The following is a 14,879-nucleotide window of genomic DNA, read 5'->3' on the forward strand; positions in this document are numbered from 1 at the left end:
TCTTCACATCAAACAGAAGGGCTGGGCGTGGTGGCACCTGCCTTTAACCCCAGCACTTAGTAGGCAGAGGCAAGTGATCTCTGTGAAATCAAGGCCAGCCTGGTCTACAGAGTGAGTTCTAGGCCAGCTAGGACTATAGGGAAAGCCACCTAAATAAACAAACAAATAAATAAACCAACCAACAGCAAGACTTAAGGAACTGTGTCCACAGGCAGAGATCAGTCTCACACCTACACAATGCCCACATCTCACAGAGACACAGGGAGCGTTCAGGGGGACCCTGTGCTGCCAGTCTGCCCATGAGTCTCTGTGTATTAGGACTACTGTGGAATCAATGGACTGTAGGGCATGAGGTACACAACTGTCATCCCAGCACTCAGGAGTTTGAAGCCAGGCTGGTATAAGACTGTCTCAAAAAAAAACAGAAACAAAACCCAAAACACAGATGCATCTCAGCATGCACGAGGTCTTGGGTTCATCACCAGCACCCTACAAACCAGGAGAAGTGATGCATGCCTATTAACCCAACACTAGGGAAGTGAGGAAGGAGGATCCAGAGTTTAGGGCCACCCTTGGTTACATATTTTGAAGCCAGCCTGGGCTACAGGAGACCTGTCTTATCAGATAATCAGCTAAGAAGCTGGGTTGGGGGCATACAACTGTCAGAATGCTGGCCTGGAGCACAAGCTCCTGTACTCTGTCCTAGCACTACCGTCAACAAACAACAACAAAATCCATAAACAAAAAGCAAAACAAAATCAACTATGGGCTGACACTCCTAACACATGATATCAGCATGATGCTAGCCACCCACCCCACAATACACATGGCCCTGTGCATCAATCATGCTGGAAGCGCCCTGGCTGGCAATAAGCCATCTGCCCTGTTTCTGGTCCTATGTCATCAGCCAAGGTGGTAGGCCCACACAGGGGCAGAGCTCCCTTCTTTAGCATGATCAAGCTCCTTCTGGAGCCTGGGCCTTGCACTGTAGCCCAGGTTGGCCCAAATCTCAAGTCTTCTGGAGTCTCCAAGGGTTGGAAAACGTGCTCTTCATAGGCATCCCTCTGCGCAGCTGGGGACACCGGTTCCCATAGCTGACAGCACAGCTTCTTAACATTCTGGGATCAGAACGTTCACCAAAAAGATAGTTATAAGGGAGTCAGCACAAAGCCACACAACTTTAACCCCAGCACTGGTTTTCTGTTTAGAGATAGGGTCTCAGGGCTGCAGAGCTAGTTCAGAGCTTAAGAGCACTGGCTGCTCTAGCAGAGTACCTCAGTTTGAGTCACAGCACCCTCATGGAGGTTAATAACCATTCCTAACTCCAGTTCCAAGGATCTGACACCATCTTCTGGCTTCCACAGGCATTGCATGCATAGCTACACATACATATATGCAGGTAAAACACATATACACGTAAAGTTTTTAAGAAACAAAATTTGGGGGGACTAGAGAGATGGCTCAGTGGTTAAGAGCACTGGCTGCTCTTGCAGGAGACCCAGGTTCGATTCCCAACACCAACATAGCAGCTAACAAACGTCTGTAATTCCAGTTCCAGGGGTTACACTTAAATACATGCAGGCAATACACTCATACACATAAAATAAACATAATAATTTTTTAAAAATTTTATTTATTTATTTATTCATTCATTCATTCATTCATTCATTCATTCATTCATTCATTTTATGTATTGATGAGCGTATTGCCTGCATGTATGCAAGTGCACCCTGTCGTGCAGTGCCTGCAGAGGTCAGAAGGCATCAGATCCCCCGAACTGGATCAATAAATGGCTGTTAGCTGCCATGTAGGTGCTGGGAATCAATCCTGGGTCCTCTGTAAAAGCAGTCAGTGCTCTCAGCCACTGAGCCATCTCTCCAGCCCCAATAATTTTTTTTAATGAAGAAAAAAAAAAGAAAAAGAAAGAAAGAAAAATTTAAGCTGGGCATGGTGGTGCACGTCTTCATTCTCAGCACCCAGGAGGCAGAAGCAAGGAGATCTCTGTGAGGTTGAGGTCAGCAGGGTCTACACAGAGAGTTCCAGGACAGCTGGGGCTACAGGGAAGATCCTACCTCATAAAGACCAAGCGACAGGGTCTCCCCATCTAGCTCAGGCTGGCTTTGAGTTCAGAGATCTGCCTGCCTCTGCCTTCCCAGTGCTAGGATTAAAGTCGTGGGCCACCACACCCAACAAGCAGCTCTGGTTTAAACTAGAATAGGAGAACCTCAAATTCTAGAAAAGTCTGGATATCGCCCACCATCTGAGAGAGAGGAACCAAACAACCCACCATCCGACACATCCAGCAGTCTGGACCCACAGCTTCCTTCTCAAGGCCAAGCAGGGGATATGTGGAACAGAGCTGGCACCAGGTGGCACTGTTGGCCCCAGGAACAAAGGTCACACTTCAGTCATGAAAACAAATGGGCAGCTCTCTCAGGCTCCGGTGCTGACACTACCAAAGGATCAGCAATCAGCAAAGGGAACAGAAGAGTGACAGCTCAATCACCACCGCAGGATGGGTCCATAGGCATGGGGGGCGCAGCTGCTTCTTCTCTCTCCACATGCTGCATGCACACACATGAACACACAGACACACACATACACACAGGCAATAATGGGCTGTCGTAGGCATGATCTCTAGTCTGGGCACTGGTCATGCAGAGCACCTACAGGCCAAGAAATATCAAATGTCCTCCCATACAGAGGGTTCAGTGCAGCACTACTGCCACACTGCCATCAGGCCAGGGGCTCGGGGTCGAGGGGACCTGCCGTAGGTCAAGGCATCCTGAACAGGTTGGGATCTGTGTGGCAGTTACGGACATCTACCACGGTTCTGGGGGACGGACCACCAGCTTTTGGGTGGACAGTGGCACCCATGGCTACTGCCTAAGACATCATCCACATGCATCAATCAGATACTTCAAAGGCCAATGGCTCTGCCCTCCGCACCAGGCAAGGCCTGCAACGCATGGCCTGCAGGTGACACATGTGCCCCAAAAGGGGAGTCGTCACACAGATGGAGAGACACAGCATAGGCAAAGCAGAGATTACTCCAGGTGCGACTCGTGTGGCACTGGCTGAGACATAGTCCCCTTAACATCTTTCCTTAACATCTCCTGGTGGGTACTACAGACAGAACCTAGGGTCCCTAAGTGAGTGCTGCACCCAACCATCCCACAAATGTTGGTCCAGGACCTGCTGTCCCCCTTAGGTGCCACCCTTTCCTCCCTCCTCCCACGCACCCCACACATACTGTCCAGTATCTGAGAACAATTCTAGAATGTGGCAGTGGGACTTGGAGGGAACTGGGGACCATGTCACGAGCCAGCCTTCTTGCTCAAGGTCAAAGGACTGTGCTTTGGACCCCCACAGCCTCCTCACTGGCCAAGGACAACGTAGGGGCAGGGTTTGTAGTGGAGAGAGAACATCCTAGTAAGGTGGGTGTGGAGGGAGAATATGGCAGCCCTTACCTTCTGTCCTTTGTCCTTCTGAAACACAAAGGCGGGTGAGGCAATGGCAGGCTTTTCTGCAAAGAGAAAAATTGGTTTATTTTCTCCCCCAACACTCGATGAACTATCAACATGGATCATGTGTGTCTAGTCAGTTAATACACAGGAGGATGAAGAGTGGGTGTGCACCAGAAACACTAACGTGCACACAAGGAAAGCTCTGCACTGCACAGAGCCACTTGTCAGGTGGCTCTTGCACACGTGGTTTTGGATCTGAGCCACCCTCAGAGGTATGGCCCTGTCTCTACATCAGCAAAGCAAAGGTCAGGACTCTTGAGGACAGGCGTGTGACCCTGTACTGTCAACATGGCTTTCTGTGGTGCCTCTAGAATTCTTATTTTTTGGCACGGTCTTACTATGTAGGCCTGGCTGGCCTCGACCTCACAGAGACTTGCCTGCCTGTGCCTCCTGTGTGCTGGGATTAAAGGTGTGCTCCACTCTTCCTAGCCTGATTTTTATTTTTAAATCTATTCATTTGCCGGGCATGGTGGTGCATGCCTTTAGTCCCAGCACATAGGAGGCTGAGGCAGGCGGATCTCTGTGAGTTCAAGGCTAGCCTGATCTACATAGTGAGTTCCAGAACAGGTGGGGCTACAGGGGACCCTGTCTCAAAAAAAGACCAAAAAAAAAAAAAAAAAAAAATTTAATTTATGGTTTTTTTTTGAGAAAGGGCCTGTCTCCCTTATAGCCCTAGCTGGCCTGGAACTTGCTATGTGGACCACCACTTCATCTGATGATTATCTTTATTTTATGTGTATGAGTGTTTTGCCTCCATGCATATAAGTGCACCCATTTCATGCAATACCCACAGAGGCCAGAAGAGGGCATCAGATCACCTGCACTGGAGTTAAGGATGGTTGTTGGCTGCTATGTGGGTGCTGGGAACCAAACCCAGGTCCTCTGCAAGAGCAGCCAATGCTCTTAACCACTGAGCCATCTTTCCAGTCCACAGCATGGTTACTCCACTGGTTTGACAGCTGGCCCTGGGCCTCTGTGGGAACTCATGAGAAGGGAGGACCTCTGTAGCTGTGCCATGGCTGGGGAAACCTCAGGGCTGCTCTCACAATAGTTTGCTCCTTAGGACTGGTGGCACTTGTGACTTGGATGTCCACAGCTGTGGGTGACTACCAGGTCCCTTGGGCTGCTCCCTCAGCACCTAGGCCTCTGAAGATGACCAAGAGGTGGCTGGGTGTGCTGTGTGTGGAATCCATGGTACTGGGGCCACAGGTAGGTGAGTACCCTCAGAAGTGTGGAAAAGTGGCTGGAGAGATGACTCAGCAGTTAAGAACACTGGATGGTTTTGCAGAAGACCCAGGTTCAAAACCCAGTACCCACATGGCAGCTAACAACTGTCCATAACTCCAGTCCCAGGGGATCCGACAGTCGCTTCTGACCTCCCCGGGCATCGCACGACACGGGTGCACTTACCTACATGCAGGCAATACACGCATACACATAGAAAATAAAAATAAAAAAAAAAAAATTACATAGCCGGACGTGATGGTACATGCCTTTAATCCCAGCACCTGGGAGGCAGAGGCAGGTGGATCTTTGTGAGTTTGAAGCCAGCCTGGTCTACATAGTGAGTTCCAGGACAACTGGGGCTACAGGAAGACCCTGTCTCAAAAAGACAAAAAATAAAAAATAACCAGAGTTAGGAAGAAATAGTGGTGGTGAAATAGATTAATATTTGCTGAATGTTTGCAGCAAGGCCTGACATTATAATAAAGACCCTTATGTATTGCTGTTGCTACTGTTATTTCAGACCTATGTTTTAAAAAAATTACTCAGGCTTTAATGTGGAGAATAGAAGAAAGTGGTTTATGTAAGACTGAGGGCTTATTTAGGAAACGTGTGTAATCCGAGCAAGAGTTGAGGAAGCCAGAACTGGTTGCGGTGGTAGGGGTAGCTTTAGAGTGCTATCTCAGAAAGTGGCTTGGTTGTACACTAGAAGTTTCCTCCTTGGTTGGGGATTTACTTGGCTACTAATTTTCTCTTAACAGAAGCAGTACTATAAGAAGCCAGGCATTCCGCCACAAGGAGCATGTGCAGAATATCCGCCGGTTTCATGAATTCCTGCAGCAGGGAGAGGCGGTCTCTACATATGATGAGAAACCGACCACAGTGCCATTGTCCTCCCACACCTCCATTCTGACTTCTCTCAGGTGAGGACTTGCCCCTGTGGAGCACAGGGTGAATGAACAATGGCAACATCGAATACAGCATTTCCATCTGATACCCTGGCTCTGGAATGTTCTGTGGGGGGATCTCATGCACTTTGGATCTTCACAGGTGAATCTGTCAATTTAAGACTTTTTACTCCTTTAGAGGGCTCTATTACTAACCTACCTATAAACACAGGAACTTTACCTTCTTCGTTAGAACTTACTAATAACCACACTCACACCTTAAAGCTTTACATCTTTACAATTTGCAAAGTCACATTCTGTCCCTGCCTTTATCTTCACAACCATTTCCTTATTCCAGAGCAGTATCTCACCTGTTACCATTTCCCTGTCCTTCTGTTGGTTTATTTAGCAAAGAATCACTGTAAGATTGAAATATAATAGATCAGCAAGATCAGCTCCAAGGTTATCTAGTAAGAAGTATGGTATGGTGAGAAGGATTTGATTTCAGAATTCAATAGGTTTGACCTCTTTCCCACCCTGAACCATCTACTCTCCTTCTCGCTTCTGTCACCAGAACCCCAGATGTGACACACCAAAAGTTATCATGCCTCCTACTGACCAGAGTCTAAATGCTATTCCTCAGCCAGGCCAGAGCAGTGGCTACCAAGTCCCTCTGTCCAGGACTTACAGTCACCTCTACTGGCCAATGCTGCCTCCCGTACAGACACTGGCTCCCCTTGAGTGGCTCCCAGCATGGCCCACCTGCCTAAGTTGGCCTTGCTTTCTAAGGGCCCCAGGCACACCAAGGAATGCATCTAGGCTCCAAACAGTTCCATGCCCAGCATGTCAACAAACACAGGTCACCAAAACCACCTACTCTCTAAACAGGGCAAGTAGTTAAGTGGGCAGAGTGCTCACCTAGCATGCACAAGGTCCTGGGCTCCATCGCCAGGCATGGTGGCACATGCCTGCTACCCCAACACTTGGAAGGTGGAGACAGGACAATCAAGAGTTCCGGGTCATCCTCCGCTACACTGGGAGTTAGCTTGGGCTACGTAAGAACTACTTCTCAAAAACAAACAGGGCTGGCAAGACAGCTCAGTGAACAAAGGAGCTTTCCACCACACCTGAAGACCTGAGCTTGATGCCTGGAATCTGCATGGTGGAAGGAGAGAACTGACTCACAAAAGTTGCCCCCTGACCTCCACATGTGCACCATGACCTACAGAAACAAATGCAAAAAAAGGAAGAGAGGAGGGTAAACAAAGGAGGCTGAAGAGCTGGCTTAGAGGTTAAGAGCACTGGCTGCTCTTACAGAGGACCCAGGTTCAGTTCCCAGCACCCACATGGTGGCTAACACCCATCTGTAACTCCAGTTGCAGAGGATCTGATGCTCCCTTCTGGCTTCCACAGGCAATGCACACATGGGTGCACTTACACACATGTAGGCAGAAAACTCATACATATAATAATACATTTATTTTTATTTTTTTTCTTTTTGAGACAGGGTCTCCTTGTAGCCCAGCTGTCGTGGAACTCACTATGTAGACCAGGCTGGCCTGGTCTCACAAAGATCCACCTGCCTCTGTCTTCCAAGTGCTGGGATTAATGGCATGCGCCACCATGCCTGGCAAGAATAAATTTTTTTAAACCCAGAGTAGTGGTGCATGCCTTTAATCCCAGCACACTGGAGGCAGAGGCAGGCAGATCTCTGTGAGTTCAAGGTCAGCCTGGTCTACATAGTGAATTCCAGGTCAGCTGGGGCTGCAAGGAGACTGTCTCAAAAAAAAAAACAAAACAAGGCCGGGCATGGTGGTGGCATGTGCCTTTAATCCCAGCCCTTGGAAAGGAGAGGCAGGTGGATCTGTGTGCAAGTTCAAAGCTAGCCTGGTCTACGTAAGGGTTCCAGACTAGCTGGGGCTACAGGGACACCCTGTCTCAAAATGACCAAAAAAATAAAATAAAAACAAACAAAAAAACAACAACAAAACTCAAAATACCACCTACACCTGACCCAGCACAGGGTGAGAAGCCAGACAGGAGAACTGCTAGTAAGTCTGCCCTGAATGCATGTGGTCTAGGGTCACTGGAGGGATGAGGAGCCACAGGCTGGGAGGTGGCTGAAGGGGCTTCATCACCCCGTATGTGTCTACTCAGCTCTGCAGGGAAGGTCACTGGCCAGGGCTGCTGTGCCAAGAGGGAGGAGCTTTGAAGCTGTCCGTGGGCCCCAAATCACCCCAGCTTGAAAGGTGTTGTGTGTCCAGGCCTCTGCCACTCTGTCCATGGCAGACACGGCCTCTCCAGGGCTTCAGCCGCATGGCCACCACCTCTGCACAGTCAGCCTAGCCAGCACCATCTGCAGTCACCCCAAGCCACCCAGAGGTGGACCCCACCTCCATTCTTCAGACATGGACAGCAAGGGACACTCAGAGAGGTGACAGGCAGGGGCCGCAACCACTTGCTGCCTCCTTCCACCTTGCCAGCTGCCACCTAACGTTTTAGAAGACCCAGCTAGGGCTGGGCAGGAGCTATGGGGTCAGGGGCCTACCACAGGGAGACATAGGGACCCCAACAGCCACAGGACACAGAACTAAAATCAGCAATGTACCTGAGCCTCATTCTAGAAAGTTCTTCACCCTGTGCCCCCCAGGTGATAACCTGCCACCAGACACCCAGTTCCCAACCGCAGCAGATGAATCACGGCACATGGGGAGGTGGTTGTCCTTGGTTTTAGCTGCTGTCACTGAATGACTGCAGCACTGACAGTTCAGTGTTACCTCTGGTTCAATGAGGTAACACAGGCCCCAGAGGCCTTGGCCACATGGAGAGTGGCAAAGACCAGGGCTCTGCAGTAAGCAACACCCGCACACCAGGTCCCAATCCACATCCTGTCCCATCTCTGTTCTGTCAGGCCCCAAGGTCCCCAAGTGTGTACTCCCCCCATCCCCCAGCACCTTGAGTCTGGCAGAAACCCCAAGAGCTTTCAAAACGGAAGTCACAGAATCCCCTAGCAGAGGCACAGCACAGTGGCCAGGGCGGTACTTTTCCTTTCTGCCACCAGGTGGCTCAACACACAGATGTGGCAGAGTGAAATGAGTAAAGGCAGGCCTGGGGGAAAAGTTCCAGCAAAAAAGAGGAAACCTCCTCTGACCTCTAACCCTGCTGCAAGTAAAACGGAGACCTCTAGACCTCAGCTGCCTGGGGCTGCTGGCGCTTGGGAGTGTGCTGTATTCAAGGCCACCTTGCCTCTGGTACCTGGATCCCATGGAAGTTAATGGAACAATGTGAAACAGGGCTGACCCTCAGCCTGGGGGAAGATTAAAAGGCAAGCTGTGCTGAAGTGTCATGGGACCAACCATGGATAAGGTCACTGACCCAAAGTTGGCTGCCAGTCCTCAGGTCCCCAATGACGACAGATGCTTGATGAAATGCTGGGCCTTGCAGCCTTAGACGCCCCTGTGACAGAATGTGAGGAAGGCGAGCTGAGAACCTGTGGCTGCCAGGCCCAGCAAACCAAGCAGGCACATGGCTGTATGCAAGGACAGGGGAGCTTAACGGGTAACAACCAAGAGGGACAACGGGAATACTGTAACACAGGGTACTCGGGCTCAACCAGAGGGCTGGGGATGGGTGTTCAGGACTTCGGGGGGAGGATTTGGGGAGACCTGTGGGAGTGGAACCCAGGGCCTGCACACGCTGGGCTCCTCCACTGAGCTGCACCCAACTCTGGTAACAATTCACTTCCTCAGCACACACACTTCACAGCACAGCATGAGGGCCGCATGCATGCTATTTTAAAATCATTTTCTTGAGTCTGGAGAGACAGCTCAGTGATTAAGAGCACTGGCTGTTCTTGCAGAGGACCCAGATTTGATTTTCAGCACCCATTTGGTAGCTAAAAACTGTCTTTAACTCCAGTTCCAGGGGATATGATGTCCTCTTCTGGCTTCCCTTGGCATCGCATGACACAAGTGCACTTACACCCATACAAGCAAAACACTCATACAAGTAAAAAAAGAAAAAATTGAAATCACTGTGTTCCCAAACAAAGGCCTCATGTTGGGTCCTCCAGTCCACAGTACAGGGGCAGCACTGACAAAGTCTTGGACTGTGGCGTATTCCGGATTTCAGAGCTTCAGAGTTGGGGTGCCCGGGGAGTGGCAAGAGCAGACCCCAGGAGGACAGAGGTGGCAGGAGGGCTGGGCAGGTCTGGTGGCCCTGGAGTTGGATCAGAGCTTGGAGGGATCTGGAGACAGACCTTGTTTACCAGGCATGGTTTACGGGAAGACTGAGATGGCCACAAAGACACCTGTCCCATGATGGCTGCTCTGAGCAGGACTCCATAGGCAGGGTTGGTGACATGGTCCCAGGTCCCTCTGTTCCCCACGGACACCAGTGCTGGTCCTATACTTGACCTGTCACACAGCCTCAGGCTCCAGCCTGTGAGCCCTGCACCTCTGCTGTCCTGTCCTGAGCTAGTGCTGGCAGGCAGGACGCCAAAAAAGGACAGTGGGCACCTTGCACCCCAGTGGTGGCTGACCTCGATGGCCTGACTCCATCACGCAACTCGGGGTCTTCCAGCTGATGCCAGGTGGGGCCGATCCCCTACCCATGCCAAACAGGACAGCCCCACCCCACCCGCCAGTCCAGCATAGGTCAGAAACCTGGTGTTGCTTACTATGAGGCCAGTAGGCTATCTGCCCACACCAGGCACCTGATCAGGTACTGGATAGAGCAGACTGCACCCCACCCAGTGGACCCCAGCTTGGGACCTCCTCCCCACTCAGCATTCCAAGGCTGTGGCAGAGCAGGCCACCTCTCCTGGGTGTCCTCCAACCCAGTGTTTCTTGATTCAGAGTGACCCTGAGGCTAAGGGGACATTTCTCCTGGTGACAGAGGGTGGGTGGGTGGTGCTGACACCCTGGGCATAGAGGACAGAGAGGACACCGCACATCCTACTGTGTAGAGCGCCCTGACAGCCTTGAGGGCAGCAGAGTCTCAAGCAATGAGGGGGTGGGGGTGGGGAAGGCCATGGCAACACTCCATCTGCAGCCAGCAGGACCCACAAGCACTTCCACACACTGGTGGCAACGGTCCTTTCCCCTCACTGAGTAGCCTTACAGATGCAGGAACCAAGGGCAGCATAATGTGGACACAGGGCAGAAGAGGCCATCTCCCCACAGGCCTCCCCCAGGTCCCAGATGCCCAGTTCTGTGCCTGTGCCAGCTTGGAGTCCTGAAGGGCCTTTGCTTTTTGTTGTTTGTTCTGGGTCTTTTTTTGGAGACAGGGCTTCCCTTAGCCCCAGCTGACCTGGAACTCACTATGTTGCCTAGACTGGCCTCGATCTCTCAGAGATTCTCCTGTGTCTGCCTCCCCAAGTGCTGGGGTTAAGGGTGTGTGCCACCATGCCCAGCTTCTGAAGTGCCTTTGCAAAAGGGGGCTGTTACAAAGGCCCTCACCCACTGGGAAGCAAGCCTAGGAAAATCTTCAAGCATTGGGGTAATGGAGTCAGGAAGGGCTAATATGAAACACCCATTTTTCTCATAGGCAGAACCCAGGGCCTTTGCACATGCTTGACAAGTGCTCACCACTGAGTTGCATTCCCCATTCATGAGATAATACACCTTTATGAAAAGTAATTTTAAAAAAGATGAGTATCTGAGTCCACTAGCACGGGCCTGTCACCCAAGCTAATTGAGAGGCTGAGAGGCAGGGGATCACAAGTTCAAGGCCAGCCTGGGTAACTTAATGAAAATACAAAGAGCGGGGCTGGAGAGATGGTTCAATGGTTAAGAGTACTGGCTGCTCTGGCACAGACCCAGGTTTGGGTCCCAGCACCCACATGACAGCCAACAACCTTCTATAACTCTAGTTCCAGGGGATCCGGTGCCCTCTTCTGACCTCTGCAGGCACTGCACGACATGAGTATACTTATATACATGTGGGCAAACACTCATCTCACAAAAAAAAAAATTAAAAGTAAAAACATAGGGCTGGAGAGATGGCTCAGCGGTTAAGAGCACTGACTGCTCTTGCAGAGGACCTGGGTTCGATTCCCAGCACCCACATGGTGGCTACACACCATCCTTAACTCCAGTTCCAGGAGAATCCGAAGCCCTCTTTTGACCTCCGCAGCATTGCATGACACAAGTGCACACACATACATGCAGGCAATACACTCATACACATAAAATAAAAATAACAAAATATTTTTTTAAAAAAGTAAAAACAAAAAATACAAAGGGCTGGGTCATTTTGAAGCCACAGTCCTAGTGTTCCTGGGTGCTCTGAGGACCCCTGGATCATCTCTGAGGAGGGCTGCAAGCACAGAAAGCACGGCATCCAGATTCCCACTTGCCACAGGCCCTCAGGGGCACACTGAGTGGAGGGCACACCATGTCAGGGAGGCTGTAGGGAATGGTGGGGCCTGAATGCCAGCTGAGATCAGGTGGGTGGGAAATGGACATAGTGGGCTGGGGCAGTGGGGCAGGAGACTCCAGGAGGGCTCATGAACTCTGGGGAACAGGGTGGCAGTTATATTCCCAGACCCAGAGAATCCTGAACATTCAAGAAGCTGGCTGAGAGCCGAGCATGGTGGTACACACCTTTAATCCCAGCATTCAGGAGGCAGAGGCAGGTGGATATCTGTAGTTTAAGGACAGCAAAGTTCCAGGTCAGCTGGAGCTACAGGGAGCTCTGTCTCAAAAAAAAAAAAAAAAGATGCTGACCCATCGTGTGTGTGTGTGTGTGTGCACGCTGACTTGGAACTTACTATGGTGTGTGTGTGCGTGTGTGTGCACATGCTGGCCTAGAACTCACTATGTAGACTAGACTGGCCTTGAACCCACAGAGATCCGCCTGCCTCTGCCTCCAGAGTGCTGAGATTAAAGTCGTGCGCCACCAGGCCCAGCCTCAGTTCATCATTTTCAAAGGAAGCCAGAACTCTGCAGTTCCGCCTGCTGTCTTGGCATCTCACAGCTCCTCATTAAAAACACAAGAGAAGAAAGGTGACAGTCAGTGCTCCAGTGCCCCTTTGCTGAGTTTCTGTTTGTGGCTTTCCACACTACCTTCTGAACTATACTAGCAACTTAACCTAAGTTACTCCATCTTGCTCAGAATAGCTATTTTAACAGTAACCTCTTTTCACTTATGGGAAACATTTAAGAAGAGACAACAGCCTTGAGTTAGTTCTAAGAGCTAGCTCAATCACAAACCAGTGGACTGTGCTAATCGCAGACATTCTACATCTGGCTAACTGCTTGTTTTTGCTTCTGTAACCCACTTGTTGTTTTAGGTCACCTTGACACACAGTATAAGCCCACCCTGTTACTGTCTGACCACTCGTAACAGCTGATTCCAGCTTTCTTACTATACTTGTTATGGCTAGGACGTTGACTAATTTTTAAACTACAAAGTTGATTGCCCAGGTATATGACTGTATCACTTCTCTGTATAATGATTGCTTGTTGACTGATAGATTCAAAGTTCTGCTATGTTGTACAAACCTGATTGGTTCACAAGTGTCCTGTGTGAATAGTATTTCTGTAATCCTGTAAAAACTCTGACCCGACAATGATCAGGGCTGCGTCTACTCCCGAGATGGACAGCCCAGCCAGTCGAAAAATAAAACTGACCTTGCTACTTTTCTTAAAGTGGTACTGGTGATTTTTTTTTTTTGCGAACTCTGACCTATAACACCTTCTAGAGTTTTAGAATATTTTTTATTTTATTTTTTTTGGAGACAGGGTCTCCCTGTAGCCCCAGCTATCCTGGAACTCACTATGTAGACCAGGCTGGCCTTGAACTCACAGAGATCCACCTGCCTCTGCCTCCCGAGTGCTGGGATTAAAGGTGTGCGCCACCACGCCTGGCTATTTATTTTCTTTTTAATTGTGTATGTCTGTGTGTTGTACCTAGGGAGGCCAGAAAAGGGCATCAGATCCCCTGGAACAGTTGTTAGCTACCATGTGGGTGCTGGGAACCCAGCCCTGGTCCTCTGCAAGAGCAGCCAGTGCTCTTAACCACTGTGTCTCTCCAGCCCTTTCATGGAGACTCTTAAAGCTCTGGACTCCCTGGGCCTCTGGTACCATCTATTGTGTGGTGGCCCAGATGGTGGCTTGTTTTGTTCCCAGCGAGCCCTTCAGACAAGGGTAGAACACCTGCAGTGTGGGCCTCGTAGCCAGGGCCAGGTGAGGAGGCCACCATATGCCCAGGGCAACAGTGGTACAACCAACAAGGAGCCTGTGCTGTGGGCTGCTGGGGGTCCAACACCTTCAAGCATGTCTCCATCACACTCTGTCCGGACCATGAGGAGACCTCTGTATAAGTGTCAGAAACCAACTGCCCTGAGCTAGGGCAGAGGAGGAAACTCTGCAGCCCTAGCCACCTCCAGCGCTACCAATCTGAAGCAGCAGACACCACAAACCTCGAGCCTGCCACTAGCCTGGAAGTACTACAGAGAGCAGCTGGCCAGACCCCCAGGAGCCCCATCCCCACCCTTGGCTCTACCTGGGCTCAACACAAGTTTTGCACCATCCCCAGTCCTTCCTCCAAACAACACTGCCTGCCTTCCTCCTTCCCTCCCTCATCCCTTCCACTTATACTGCCCCCGTCTAGCATTGAAATCACTCTGTATGTAGCACAAGGCTAGCCTTGAACAGACCCTCCTGCTTTCACTCACTCCAGTGAGTTCAAACCAGCACCCCAGGTCCCGGGCAACCCTACTGAGCAGGGACTGCACCCAGGAGAGTAATTCCTGTTCCCAGAGAGGCAGGCTGGAGTCTGACCAGGTGAGCTAGCTTCTGTCCATACGCAGGTGCTCCAGCCACAAGGAGATCAAACTTCTGCAGCCTGGTCACAATACTCCTCAGCTGCCACCCCCTGTGTAGAGATGGAGGTCAGGCCAAGGCCTGGCCTAGGACACATCCACGGACTGCTTTTCCCTCATTCCAAAGATTAGTTTAGGATAGGAAAAGGGTTTTAAGAAGCAAGGTGGCAAGGAGCCCAATCCTGACAGCCATAGGCGACATGTGCCAACATTTGGTGACAGGACACCTGGTCTATGGGCACCTGTTAAGTCCAGGTGGCATCCCCAACACACAGCAAGGAGCCTCCCCTAGGAGTCCACTGTGTTCGGGCTAAGAAGCCTCAGGCTACAAGGTCATGCAGTGACAGGCAGACAGGATCTGGGGGAGAGAGGCATGCCTTCTGGTCTCGGCAGGGGCTCAGCAGGGCCAACCTG

At 50.7% G+C, this 14,879-nt stretch overlaps 1 protein-coding gene across 4 annotated transcripts in view; it reads right to left on the reverse strand.

Moving 5' to 3' along the window:
* The window catches only part of Ranbp3 (RAN binding protein 3), a 44,207-nt gene that overhangs the window by 24,451 nt on the left and 4,877 nt on the right, over positions 1 to 14,879 (reverse strand). For 2 of the 4 annotated variants that reach the window (XM_017799121.2, XM_029565298.1), the window contains exons 1-2: positions 3,471 to 3,526; positions 2,288 to 2,452 (exon numbers count right to left, since the gene is read on the reverse strand). In XM_017799121.2, coding sequence (XP_017654610.1) covers positions 2,288 to 2,299 — 12 coding nt within the window. In that variant the 5' untranslated portion in view covers positions 2,300 to 2,452; positions 3,471 to 3,526. Of the gene's footprint in view, positions 1 to 2,287; positions 2,453 to 3,470; positions 3,527 to 14,879 lie in introns of those variants that run through there. The other 2 variants (XM_008836925.3, XM_008836927.3) reach the window with 1 other exon arrangement.

Source organism: Nannospalax galili, unplaced genomic scaffold (genome assembly GCF_000622305.1).
Source record: "Nannospalax galili isolate Female #2095 unplaced genomic scaffold, S.galili_v1.0 scaffold77, whole genome shotgun sequence".
NCBI classification, from domain to species: Eukaryota; Metazoa; Chordata; class Mammalia; order Rodentia; family Spalacidae; genus Nannospalax; species Nannospalax galili.